The sequence below is a fragment of the Oncorhynchus kisutch genome, linkage group LG4 (genome assembly GCF_002021735.2).
Source record: "Oncorhynchus kisutch isolate 150728-3 linkage group LG4, Okis_V2, whole genome shotgun sequence".
Classification (NCBI taxonomy): Eukaryota; Metazoa; Chordata; class Actinopteri; order Salmoniformes; family Salmonidae; genus Oncorhynchus; species Oncorhynchus kisutch.
Genome location: NC_034177.2, coordinates 51,045,226 through 51,059,025, shown reverse-complemented (window position 1 = coordinate 51,059,025; position 13,800 = coordinate 51,045,226). Strand labels below are relative to the sequence as shown.

General features: G+C 42.7%; 1 protein-coding gene across 1 annotated transcript in view; it reads left to right on the top strand.

The window, feature by feature from the left end:
- The first annotated feature begins 2,125 nt into the window (after positions 1–2,125).
- Positions 2,126–13,800, top strand: part of LOC109889650 (PDZ domain-containing RING finger protein 4) — a 200,705-nt gene continuing 189,030 nt past the window's right edge. Inside the window, exons 1-2 of the mRNA XM_020481235.2 lie at positions 2,126–2,502; positions 2,711–2,818. Of these exons, the coding sequence (XP_020336824.1) occupies positions 2,149–2,502; positions 2,711–2,818 (462 nt within the window). The 5' untranslated portion in view covers positions 2,126–2,148. The remainder of the gene's footprint in view (positions 2,503–2,710; positions 2,819–13,800) is intronic.

The following is a 13,800-nucleotide window of genomic DNA, read 5'->3' as shown; positions in this document are numbered from 1 at the left end:
TTTTACTAAATAACAAACAAAAAAGTGAGTTTGTTTGCCTACACATACGGTATGTCATTCTTACCTAACTTTGCTTTTGAGCCAACAATTAGACATTGTTCTTAAGGGGGGGGGGGGTACCCCAAATTACCCCAAGTTACCTTATCATCTTCACTGTTAGGCATTCGTCCTCTCCAATGATTGACTATTTCTGTGATAACATCTCAGGTGAATAATATCGCTTTTCATTGGCAGAGAGTAGAGCTGATTAGAGATCAGAGATAGTGTTACAACTCTGTTCTCCATTATAGATAACACCAGCTCTCTCAGGATACTATTTATTTTATGCCAGAACCAGAAACAGTCTGAGTTTTCTTTTCCAGTTTGTATCCAACAATGATTTCAGATAAGTCAAAACTATCTATTTCCCCTTTGTTTGTGGGGATTAAGGTCACAGCCTATTTATCAGTTGGATTTAGATTAAAATTGAGATAAGGGAATCCATCCACACTTCCTGCTAATCAAAAGGGCTTCAATGGTTACTTCTACACACATGAACATACAGAGGAAGATTCTGGGAAAAAGAGGGAGATAACTTTTCCCTGAATGTGTCTCACATCAATTGGCTTATCAGCCAGAACATATGGCTTCTCTGTGATAGGTGATAGGCCTCGTCCCAGGTGGTTTTGTTGTTTTGCTGTTCTTGTTGACATCATTTGTTGCTACATCTCCTAAGGTCCTAAGGGAAATCAGATTGTCAGATTTATAGATACCGCCTACTGAGTTTAATCTGTAAATTCCATCTGAAAGAACCAGAGTCCAAAAAGTGTACCCACTGGGCAGACACTGGTTGAACCAATGTGGGATAGACATTTAATTGACATCGGTGCCCAGTGGGTAGTTACTTCAACTGTGATGTAAAAACAAACCGTGATTGTCTCACTAGAAAATGTATCTGTCTTGGTTTAATTTATTGACAAGGAGGATTTGTTAATTACTTTTTAAAATTATTATTAATGAGGAGGACTATTCACTCTTTCCTCACAGAACAGATTGGTCTGGAATCAACATACTGTTTATGAAGTGTGATGTGACACTAGACAGAGTACTACTGGAGGCTGTGTTTCACCAAGACTGTTGTCAGCAGTAAACACTATTAGTATGTCAGAGACATATGGCCTAGACTAGTATACTGTATGTGTTTCTTCCAGATAGGTGCAAACATCCTAGGGCTGAGAACTATTGGCTTTGTAAATCTACACCTGCCAGCCTCCCGCTCTCTCTCTGACATGTCATACAACACACAGCCCGAGTGATGTCAATTTGTTTTTGTGTACTCCATACCAGACACAGAGCCTTGAAACATGATGCTTTCTCTCTGAGAGATGCCTGTACTCTGTCATGCTCGGTTAGATCCCGGGGCTGTAGGCCACGGGATCAGGCTCACGTAGTGATCTCTACAACGATATTATATTACAGAGTTTAGCTGTATAGAAGGAGTTCCCAAAATACCACTTATTTTGAAGAAAAAAAATGTATGATGTGAAAATGGAGGCAACGGGTTTTGTTGAGTTGCGGAAATCCAATAGTCTGAAAATCAATGACGTCGTTGTATCGTGTTATCTGAAGGCTTGAGTGACCTCTGGTGGTTCTGTTGAAAACAATTAATGGAAATGACTGTAATGTCCTCGGTTTAAAATGTATTCAGTGATATTAGTAATGTTTTTGTTACTATTATGGTTAGGGAACTTACCCATGACGCATATTTTCTTTCTCTCTCATCATATTGGATAGACAAGGGTGAGTCTACAACTCCAGCAACAAGTTGGGCGTAAAAAGTTATCCAGTTCATTTACAGTTAGTAAGGGACGTCGACATCGATGGGACGTAGGCGCGGCAAACGTTGACATCGCATTTTCACCTATTTCCTAGGCTGTTTTACATTGGGATTTTGAGTTTAGCAACCGTCTGCAAATCCATCAGTTTACTCTACACCTGGCCAAACTTCTGCTAACTTTTTTATATTGCCACTGCAGAGAGACTGTATATGAAACTGATCAACCGGACTCTGGACCAGCGAGGAAGATAAATCTTGATCTGCGGCGCCAACTGACCAATTTGTGCAAGAAGGACGGAGAAAGTTGCGGAGAGGTTTTGAAACCAAGCAAGATGGATAATGGTTTGTGTATGGTAAACGACGACTCCAACTTTGACCACAGAGATGTGGGTGTCTGTAAGAAAGGATGCAGACTTCTCTTGCAGACAGACATCGCCCAGGGAGACCATTGCTGTTTAGATGCGCTACGCATGCTGAACGATGCGCTCCAGGAACGGAGCGTTACCTTGGAGCATGAAGCCCGGATGCAGCGGCTCAGGTGGGTCAGGAGAGAGCAGTCCCTACTGGCCCAGGTGTCATCCCTCCAAAGCGAGGCGCAGCTGACTGCTCTGAGATACCAGCGAAAGTTGCACCAATACATGCTGAACATCAACAACATAGCCAAACAGGTTATTGGATATTACAAGGTGAGAACTTGTATCATATTAAACCCAACACCAAGTATTGCTTTTGATGTGATACAATTACATAATGTCAAGATAGGTAATGCCTACTGTGTTTGAGATGGACACATGAGATGGCATCTACAACACTATATCCCATTATCCAGCAACGTACACTATTAGGCTATTTCTCTTTACTGGTTTTGTTTGTTTGTTATGATAATGTGTACAGAGTGACTCAGTAGCTTCTGGAGTCTGCCTGTCCCAGCTCTCTGAACAAGGTCCAACTGATGCACTGGACGAACTACAGGACCAGGAGGAGCATGGCCTGGTACCAGAGGTAAGCCACGGCAACATTCTAACTCTACCGATGATTACATCTTTTACCTGAGTGGTATACTTAGGCTTTTCCAGAGCACATCATTTACTCCTTTGTGACTGAGGGGATTCAGTCAGTATTGATCATCAGACCTATTATATTTAACACACTAACATTTCTTTGGCTTGTCCATGTCAGACAACCCTTTGTTCCAAAATGGACTTCCAGGGGGGTCCCCCCCCCCCCTCCCTACCTAAGTTGGAGAAAGCTTTTTCACTGCAATCTAGATCCATAATCATTATGCCTAATTCTATGTAAAACAATATGTATATTTGACTGCATATCTAATATACGTTTTGAGCCGTCGGTATCCTCTTGACTAAGTGGTGAAAGAAACTAAATATGGTTCTCTGCATCTCTGCTCAAATCTGGGTGAAATATTGAAAGGAATGTGAGTCTTATTCAGGGCATTTAGTTATTGCTTACTTTTCTAAAGACGACCAACCTTGCCAGCAGGCATGCCAGCTAAAGTATTTAGACAAGCTAGCTACTCTGACTTGACAGGGTTTTTTTTGTGCATTTGTGCTGATGCCAGCAATGATTTGGGTCTCACTGTGTGTCCCTCTCAGATGGTTAAGCATTGCACCTGTCCTTCCATTACTGTACCTCACTTCCACCTTACAAAATGTTTATTTCACCACCTTCTCATTTAACGTCTCAAACTATTGATGACGTCAGTTAGCAGGATGAATAATTGAAGAGGACTAATTTAAGTAAGATGAGCAGGCCGAGTCACTCCTGCCTTTACAAAGGATCCTTCTCTGTGAGTAGATAAGGAGTTGAAAACTCGGTGAGGTTTAACATATTTTGTGGGCCTATAGTGCGCCTCCGTTGATGTCCTAAGCCTAAGGGACCAAGGACAAATGGCTACCACCACTACTGCACAGTTTGAAATTGATCCTGTGTATACTTGTAACATATTTTCATTGTAATTGTTATAACATGTGTAATGGCTAGAAGTGTAGCTCACTGTTTCAGTGTTGTTGTCAATGGGAAGAGATCGGTAGGTACTCCGTTAGCCTTTTCAAGTGGACAGGGCCTATAGTTTAGAGTGTTGCTGACCCAGTAATGGCATTCTGGAGAGGTGCCATTCACTAAAACAAAGTGAAACCCAAGGCACAATCAGGCCTTTTCACCTGGCTGTGATTGATTCTACTGGAGATGTAGCTGGTCGCTCGTCTCATTGATACCTTAGCCTGGAGTGAGGGAGAGAGAGAGAGATAGGTTTGGAAGGAGGTAGAGAGTGGAGGGAGAGAGAAGAGGGAGGTATGGATGGAGGTAAGGTAGGAAGAAGAGAGTGTTAGAGACTAAAGGAAGAAGAGAGAGACTGAAGGAGGGAGAGAGGGAGAGAGAGAGAGAGAGAGAGAGGGAGAGAAAGCGAAAGAGAGGGAGAGGGAGTGAAGGCCATTCTGATTAGACCCAGAGCACAAAGATGACAGAAATAGATTGTGCTGTGACAAGAGGAAATATAGATTTATCACCTACACTTTCGTGTCAGCTGATTTGATTTGATTTTTGGGGGGAGGAAGCGAGACTTGAGACCAAACAAAAGATGATTGCCGATAAGCAATAGGATTTTCAGTTGGATTTTCCCTCCCCAACAGCAAACTCAATGTCGCCCGCTATGTTTGAGGAGAAACAAAGGAGAAACAATCTCATTCAATTAGTTTGCCGAGAGACACACAGTATCAGATAGTCTTCACCTCTGTGTGTTGTAAGACACTGGGGTTTCATTGGTCACGCACTTTGCGGATGGACACTTGGATTGTCTTTCTGGTGTCTATTCAGACCCTGGTTGCTTATCTAGACAGCGTAACTGTGTTGTCTGTCAGTTCCCTTGCAGTCTGCTTCTACCAGACTAAAGTTCGCCATTTAGGGGGTGTTTTCTGTACCTGACATGCTCGGTTGCGGTGGTCAGTCGTGCGGAGTAAGCACGGTGTAACTGTTTACTCTAGCTCCTGGCCGTATTTCCTACTTCCTGTATCCTTTGACTAATGCGCACAACTGACTTTTAGTGGAGCAGCTAGAACAAACTTCTTCGTGGCTTTATTTAGATTGTAGTACTGTAGGGAATTCCAAGATAATGGTGTTTTTTATAGCTCTGTAGACCTGTATACATACCTATATGTGAGATGCGGTTGGTTCATCGAGTCTTTTTTGTTTAAGAGATATCAAAAAGTATGCCTCAAGTATGTCTCAGTAGATGATTATTCAGGTCTTTTAACATGCTGCTTTTGTGGGTTAACTGAAATATTTAATCTGTGTATTTTTTTCATTTATTGTCATTTAGGTTTACTGGAGCAATGACATTCTTAATATTTCTTTCCTTGTTAGATTGGCTAATTATAAAGCTTCGACGCTTGTGGCCTTCTCATTAAAATAAGTAGAGATTGAGATGATTTCTGGACCACGGACGGTATGGCTAGGGAGCTGGACCTCACCACCGAGGTCCTGAGAGGGCACTTGCAGCACACACACACACACACACACACACACACACACACACACACACACACACACACACACACACATACACACACACACACACACACACACACACACACACACACACACACACACACACAGAGACACACACAGAGACACAGAGACACACACACAGAGAGACACAGACACACACACAGAGACACACACAGACACACACACACACACCGCCAGAAACACGGAAACACGCACTGTTGTGTTTGGCGATGTGTGTGTTGACTCTGTATCCAGTCTCCCTCCCCCGCGGTACATAGTGTGTGTATGTGTGTGCGTGCGTGTGTGTGTTGACTCTCCTCAGTGGTGCAATAGATTTAGACGTGTGTTGTTTTAGGCAGAGGATGTGAACCAGGAAGCTGTTCCCCTAAAGGCCACCGGGGTCGTGAAGAGAGTTATGCTGGGTAAAACTGTGGCTTTTTTTAAAGGCTCTTTCAAGCAGTTGAAGAGTTGTTAGTTAGTTAGTTTGAGCTGTGGATGGTTGGAGTATAGCTTATGTCCCGATCTTAGGTGAATCACACTATTTGACCCCTAAGAACTACACTTTAAATCCACTTTGATGTACAATAAACTTCGCTGGTTCATCAACATGTGAGCCTGTGTGTGTGCACATCTGTGTTTATTCTGTCTGCAATAGTGAACCTCAAAGCACAACATATTTGCTCTCAGACGAGTGACCCAGATGTCAGGTACTTTGAGGCCGAGCGCCCTCCGCCCAATGACTGGAACCATTATACCACTCGCTCGAACAGCAAGGGAGACCTCTGCGCTCTTTACACCGTAATGAGTGCAGCCTGGAGCCTGCCTCTCCACTGAACCCGGGTGGCATAGAACAGATCAGAGCTCAACACTCATGGCTGCAGAATCTGGTGAAGAAGTCTAATAGCATCGCACAGTTCAAAGCCATAACATGCTGTGAGCAATGAGTCAAAAGAAGCCAGGCAGTTGATGAGATGAACAGGTTGAGAAAATGCATTTCGAGGGACTTCTTTATAGGGCCAGAGAGAATGTTTTTTTTTTTTACAGTAACACACAGACACCGCTGTGTCCAATGATTTTACCCCTCTGTCACGAAGGGCTCTACCGCATAGAAGGGCTCTCATGAGACTGAGTGTTTAGCTCTCTGTGTCTTTATGATGAGTAGATCGCTTTGTAAGTGACTTGATTCACCCACAAAATGGCTGCTGTGGTTGACTGTTTAAAAGCCCCAGACCCCCACACTTCAAGTCTCACAGCTGGGGGGGGGGGGGGTATGTTAGTCATTGACCTGGTGGGTCTCTTACCGTCACAGAAACCTACACACTCTTACGTTATCCTGTGGCCTAATGTCCAGCTGTTACAGGATGGTTAGGAAAGTCCTGATTCAGGACACATGCACGCACACAGCTGGCTGCTTATCATCAAGGAGTATGTAATCAGGGGCCCGTATCCACAAAAGGGTCTCAGAGTACAACATTGGTCATAAGTGATAGGAATAGAGACATTTTACTCTTACTCTTATGGGTAAAAAATAAATGCAATGCATGAAGCCTCTTTAGTCATATGAGACCAACATAGTAGACAGATATTTAGGAGACCTCCTGAGCTGTCCTAAAAAGTTACCAGCAGGTGTGTTGATTATAGAAAAAGGTAGCAAGTCAGTGGTATGCTTTGGAGTTGACAGAATATTTGAATATTTCTATATAATGGAGACCTACAGTACATGCGCCACTATATCTTGAGCTTTTGACAATGATTTCACATGAGGCATCTTTTTCTTTCAATTATTTCATTAACTTACATCATGTCATTTCAAACTACCCCTAAATTGGGCATGCCTATAAGTTGGGCAATTGACAGCATCTAGGGCCTATGTGTTTGATGATTAATTATAGACCGTTCAAACTTTTTATGCAACAATAATTGCAAGCAACCCTAATGCCTACTGTGCCAAAAGTGAGTTATTGAATGGGAATTACAGGTTTGTTGATATAACAGTAATATCGTCAAAATGAGGATTCATACAGTAAAAGCCTATGCATAGTACATTATTCAAAATATCAGAATTCGTTTTTTTAAAAAGGCCAACATATTAGGCAAGAATTAAGAGGAGGCAAAGTGATCGTGTCATGCTAAAATTCGATCACAATCTGACCATTGCAACATTTGATGTACAGTCACATTCGCTGTGGTTTTCTGAAGCTCTATAAATTTCACAGCTGACGAAGCCTCATCGCGATTGCTTATATCCCCCATCATTTGCAACAATGCCAATGAGCGTCATCCCTATCTATACTTTGCGGTACCTCAAACTGTCTTTAAGACAGGTTTTAACAGGATTCCTAGGACCTTTTCTGAGATGCTTTGTGGATATGAGCCTTAGGGCTAGACTTGGCCCGGTCCGCCTGCTGAGGAGTTTTGTCTGTGGGACAATTCTCTCCCGCAAACTAAGCCCTCGTGACCAGCGTCAGCACTGTTGAATGACATGAAATGAGGTGAAATACCATCCCATGAAATGTCTCCTCTGTACTGTATCATCATTTTGTTCAGCTACAATCGGCAGCACCCAGTCTCAGACAGCCTCTCTGTTCAGAAGGAGGATTAAGTCCTAATAAGTGAGGGAAAGGGAAGCCGTTAGATGCAGAGAGACAGGTGTACAGTTAAGACAGCCTGTACAGACAGCCTGTACAGTATAGTAAAGTACACTACATTATGGATGTGTTGAAGGGAGAGATAAGCCATGGTAATGTGCCAGGTGCACTGGGTATTAGTTCATGAAGCTTGGCGTTGGGCACTGCACTGTACTCTTGCCAAGGGGAAAGCCAGAGTGACAAAAACAATTCCTGCTTTCTACTTCATGCTGAAGAGTAGATAATCCTCCTTTAAACCCCTTCAACACATCGCTGAATTAAAATACATGAAAACAACATCACACTTTGTTTTCATAGGCTTTCAGTTACCCTGGCACAGTATCAGAGGGAAAACTTAGAAACAAAAAGCTACCTGACTTCATCCAAGTCTGAGCAAGAGGGTTTTGAAGATGTCAGAGCCTCTTGTGAGGCACACAGGTTAGGTTAGTCTGTGTTTACTTTGAAGTGAAAGAGACTCCTCCTTAACTGTCTGACAAAGTGTTTCCTCGTCAGCTGCTTCAGTCCTCTCTCTTCAGGAAGTTCCATGCGACCCCCATAGAGAAAGACATGCAGTTTCAAACACACTCATCCCACTCAAACAGACAGCTTCACAGACGTCTGCCTTGCCTTGTCTGCCTTCCATAAATCCCTCCTAATGAATATGCATAGCCCTGTTATTTGTCCTTTGGAACAATCCTTCTAGTCTTCTAGTCAAATCCCATTGTGAAGAGGAGAAAGACGCGAGTATGAACAATAACAGTGGGGAATCTTATAGGGGAGGTTTGACAGATCTTCATCAATGGTAAAAATGTGTGCGAGTGCCAGTGCGTGTGTGTGGGGGCGATTCCTCAATCACAACTCACAACTACTGACAGCTCTGTATTGTGTGGCCTTGTAGGAGGAAGCGAATAGTGACAAGCTTTGTGTGTGTTCTTAATTGGAATTTTATTAAACAGAATAGAGCTGCTTAATTTAACCCCCCCCCCCCCCCCCCTCTTTAGTTTGACTGCAATAGAGATGGAACCGGAGCGGTGATGGGTTTGATTTTTAAATGAGGCACATTTGGTAGGGTCTGAGGGGATGGTTGAGGTTATGAATATTCACTCTGAGGAAGCACGCGGTCATGTCGTCTCATAGATAAACCTCAGTGTCTTTTTTGACCATGGTTGTTGTAACACTCCTGTAAAGACTGAGGAAGGAGGAAAGACTACCTTTCACCGGTTATCAGCCAGCTCCAAGTAGCTGATTCGTTGTCCGGGATTGGAAGAGACATTCAGCAAGAAAGTGCAATTGTCATTTTCAAATGGAACCTGTGATGTCTCTTCTGGTAAAGTGTGTCCATCCGAGGAATTATCATGTTTGGTCCGTCAAGTGTGCATTTGTGTGTGCGCTAACATGCACAGTCAGCGTAGGCTATCCCACCGAGGACACAGATGTCAATTCAACGTCTGTTCCACGTCGGGTTCAATGTCATCTCATGGAAACAACGGTGATTCAACCAGTGTGCGCCCAGTCAGATGTGTTTTGTCTGTGTTTATTTTGTTATTCTGCATGTGCGGGCCTGAGTGTGTTTTCTCTCTGGACGGTCAGTGTTTTCTCTACTCCATTTCTCCCTAATTGACCTCCGCCGTGTGTGTGTGTGTGTGTGTGTGTGTGTGTATGTGTGCTGAGTCATCATAGTGAGGTCAAAGCCTCTCTGTTGGTACCAGCCCTCTGCCCGACGGACAAATCGGCCAAACTCTGATTGGATCAGATAAGATAATAGCCAATCAGATCCAATCTATTTTATTGCGCCAACGCTGCCTCCAACATTGAGATCATATTGTTAATTTAAGTGTGTGTAAGTGGGGTGGTAGGGTGACTTACCGTCCTTCTCCAGAAGATGGCAGAATGCACATTCTGTGTAGGGGGGAAAAAACAGTCAATGGAAGGTACGGGTGTTGGCAAATTTGGTATTGTGAGGCTGGCGATTGTAGAGAGGGAGACAGATAGCATTCTAGGATTTGAGTTGATATTGTGGATTGAATTGTTCTGGGACTGTCTACACATTTTACAGCCGGTACATCTTTTCCATGTATATGTGTATTACTGGTTCAGCTCAAATATGAACTGATTGAATTCTGTATGGCAGCATATGGAATGGTCTCAACTCTTTGCCAAACAGCTTAGGGTCTAGATATTGTGTTTTACGGTGTATGTGCTTTTTTCCTGTGTACGTCAATCGAAATATACACAGGACTATTTAAAAATAGAGTATGTCCCCAAGGCTTCAAGGCCCATGTGAAGTGTTCTGCTCAGCTTCCCTTCCCCTCTCATCTCTCGTCTTGAGTCATCTCAGCTGTGCTCTCGGTTCTATGTACTTCCAAGAGAGCCTCCGACTTACATAAAACTCTCTCAAAGATCACAGAACCATGCTTACAAGCCTGTCATGTTATAGTCTACACAGAAAGTGGCCAGTGATGTTCCCGAGCCGGGATGGGCTCAGTTCCCCCCCCCCCCCCAAAATAACTGTTGCACAATGTTTGTTTTAAACAACATAGATTTTTCATGAAAAACTGTATTGAACCAGTTGATTCCTAGTGGTGTAACTGCAACACAAGCTACCCCCTAAAACTTTGAGCAATTGGGAAAACGTCAAGACCCATTCCAGCCACTTATTTGTGAGGCAGCAGTTGATTGAAGTTCCAATTGACTAGCACATTCCTTGTCATTTCAGCAAGCCATGACATCCGCCATCTCAGATTGTTCTGAAACTGCTTCTGTAGTTAGAAACATACAGGATTGGCATTCCTGAAACATAGTTTTTTTGAAATTTAAGTTGAAGTTTTAAGCTAATTGATTGCAACCAAATTGGCCATTTTAATTCATAGGATTCAGATAATATTCAGTAAATATAGTACCCAACACCCTATTTGGACCACATTTCTTCCTACTAATGAGAAAGACGAGGAATCCCAACGGACACCCACGGATCCTCCACACCCCATACCAATCCCATCCCAACAACGAGTATACAGTATCAGTTCTCTATGTTTGACAAGTAGCGGGAAGCTGCGGCTTGGAATATTGCTTCTCAATACCATGTAATGTATTCCCTGTGAATCTGGTTGTGTTTTTATTCCCCTGTTCAGAGAAATAAGTAACTTTCATTATTTACCATAAAGTAGTTTTGCTGGTCTCTTGTGTTTATTAAATAGATCACAACATTTCCTTTGCAACTTTGGGTAGAAAACCAATAGATTTGGCTCATAATGAAAATCAATTGCGTGGTCATCCTCACAATTCAAGCCAGTCTTCCAATAAATTAAATCAGTTAGTTCTTCTTTCATGCTTAATCGGTGTCCAGGAAACAGCTCCTTTGTGTGTGGTTCCCTTATGAAAAGTTCTGGATAAGTTACTATTAGACCATTCCTGGTGAACAAGCAAACTACTAGGCTACAGCACATCACAGCACATCACAGCACATCAATGTTCATATGAGAATTGCATAGAAATAGCCCTTTCAGAGAGGCCACTTGATGTACTATTTAAGAGAGTTGGGTTGAAGCATTAGGTTGCTAAGAGAAGGATACATGGAATTGCTTTTATGGAGGACTGGATTGAACTGAGGATGACCACACAATTTAATTTCATAATAAGCCAAATCTATTGGTTTAGAACACAAAATTGCCAAGGAAATGTTGTGTTCCGTTTAATAAACACAAGACACCAGCAAAATGAATAAAAATGTGGCAGTATAGCAAGAACAGCGCCATTTAGTGGTCAAATAATGCAAGCGACTTAAATTTCAAATTTCTCTGAACAGGGGGAAAAAATATCACCAGATTTACAGAGAATACATTATATAGTATGGAGAAGCAGTACTCCAAGCCACACCTTCATCCTACTTGTCAAACATAGAGAACTGATACTGTGTACACTCACAGTTTATTAGGTACACCCATCTAGTGCTGGGTCAGACACCCCTTTGCCTCCAGAACAGTCAGACTTCTTCGCGGCATTCTACAAGGTGTCAGAAACATTCCACAGGGATGTTGGTCCATGCTGACGCGATGGCATCCCACAGCTGCTGCAGATTGGACAGTGGTACATTCATGCTGTTAACAGCCCGATCCATCTCATCCCCAAGATGCTCTATTAGGTTGAGGTCTGGGGACTGCGCAGGCCCTCAAGTAAACTGAACTTGCTGTCATGTACCAGTTCCAGTTTTTACACTCCTTATTTGTCCAGTGTTGGTGATCGCATGCCCACTGGAGCCACTTCTTCTTGTTTTTAGCTGATAAAAGTGGAACCTGGTGTGGTTGTCTGCTGCAATGGACCATCATTGATCAACAAGTTGTGCCTTCCGTCCTGCACGCTGCTGTTGACCTGTGCCGTTATTTGTCTGTTTGTGGCCCCGCCTCTTTGCTTGCACGATTCTTGCCATTCTCCAACGACCTCTCTCATCAATGTTAGTTAGCGGTGTGGGCCAGTAGCGTTTCACGAGGTGACGTCCTTCACTCCGAGACCTTGAAGTCGTTGTTTCCCTTGCTCTGCAAGGGTCACAACTTTTGTGGAGCGCTAGGTAACGAAGCTTCATGTGTGACTGTTATTGATTTGTACAGAGGGTCCCTGGTTGGAGCCCAGGTTAGTGCAAGGAGAGGGACGGATGAAACACTGTCACCATGACCAAGTTTACATGTGCACAGTATTCCGAATAGTAGCTCATATTCCGCTTAAGGTATTATTCAGGGTAAGCTGTTTACATGGACGTTTGATATTCTGCTCACGAGTGTCCATGAATAAACAGAATAGTAACTGAAATATGGACAGTGACTGTAGGCCTATAACCTCTCACACGTAGAGTCATATAATATTAACTCCTGCAGAATTATGCATTTGTTGCAGCAAAATTATACAACAAATTTAAATTTTGTCTCGGGAACAGAAGTGGACAAATGTGATTCACTTCTTTCAGCCTCTTATCTTTGACACTGTTATGCAAGCAGACAGTATTTCAACCACAATATGCACCCAAGATGAACTGAAGTCTTATCAGAAACGCGTTTCATCCTTTTCACCGCTTTTCATTTCCTCAAAACCGGTCAAACTGACGACAGTCAGACATTTTGCACAGGAATAATCTCTCCGCTGTTTTGGAGTTATTGCGTTTTCTCCCTGGTCCCTAAACCCCAAAAAAACCCAGACAACTTTACCGGTGTTAACTAGATTACTAATGCATTCATATACTATCAATGTAATACACTATTCTGGTGAGCACTACTTTATTTAGTCTTCTAGGCCACGGCAACAAGTTACTACTGTATGAGAGAAGAGAAGCTGCATGTATCTAACTATAGTTGACACACCAAATGATGGAAATGATAAGCAAAGATGTGAATGAGGGGTTAAAGTAACCTAAGCCAGTAGAGCTAGGCTATATGATCCAGTACGGTGTATCAGCAAAATAAACTATTATGGAATTATGGTGGATGGAACTGCGCAGGTATAGCCTACTTTTTTTAAGTGGTTTGTTTGACAATCAGATGAAAACATGAACACACAACACCCATGAAAGGCGAAACTGAGCCTGCACAGACTGCGAAAAACACAACAGTGAATGGGATAAGGTGTTGACATGCCACAGTATCTCATCTAAGATCAGCATATCCCACGCATTTTTATCCATGTTTCTCATAAATAGGATACAAACTCTTTCGGTTTATTTTAAACAGGATATGATGTTTATATGTGTCAAACTCAAAAACAGAAAACTTGAGTATCACGAAAAATAACGGGATATTGATGTGGATGTAAATGTGGTCATTGATGCTGTTGATCCGGCCCAGCTGCTGGGTT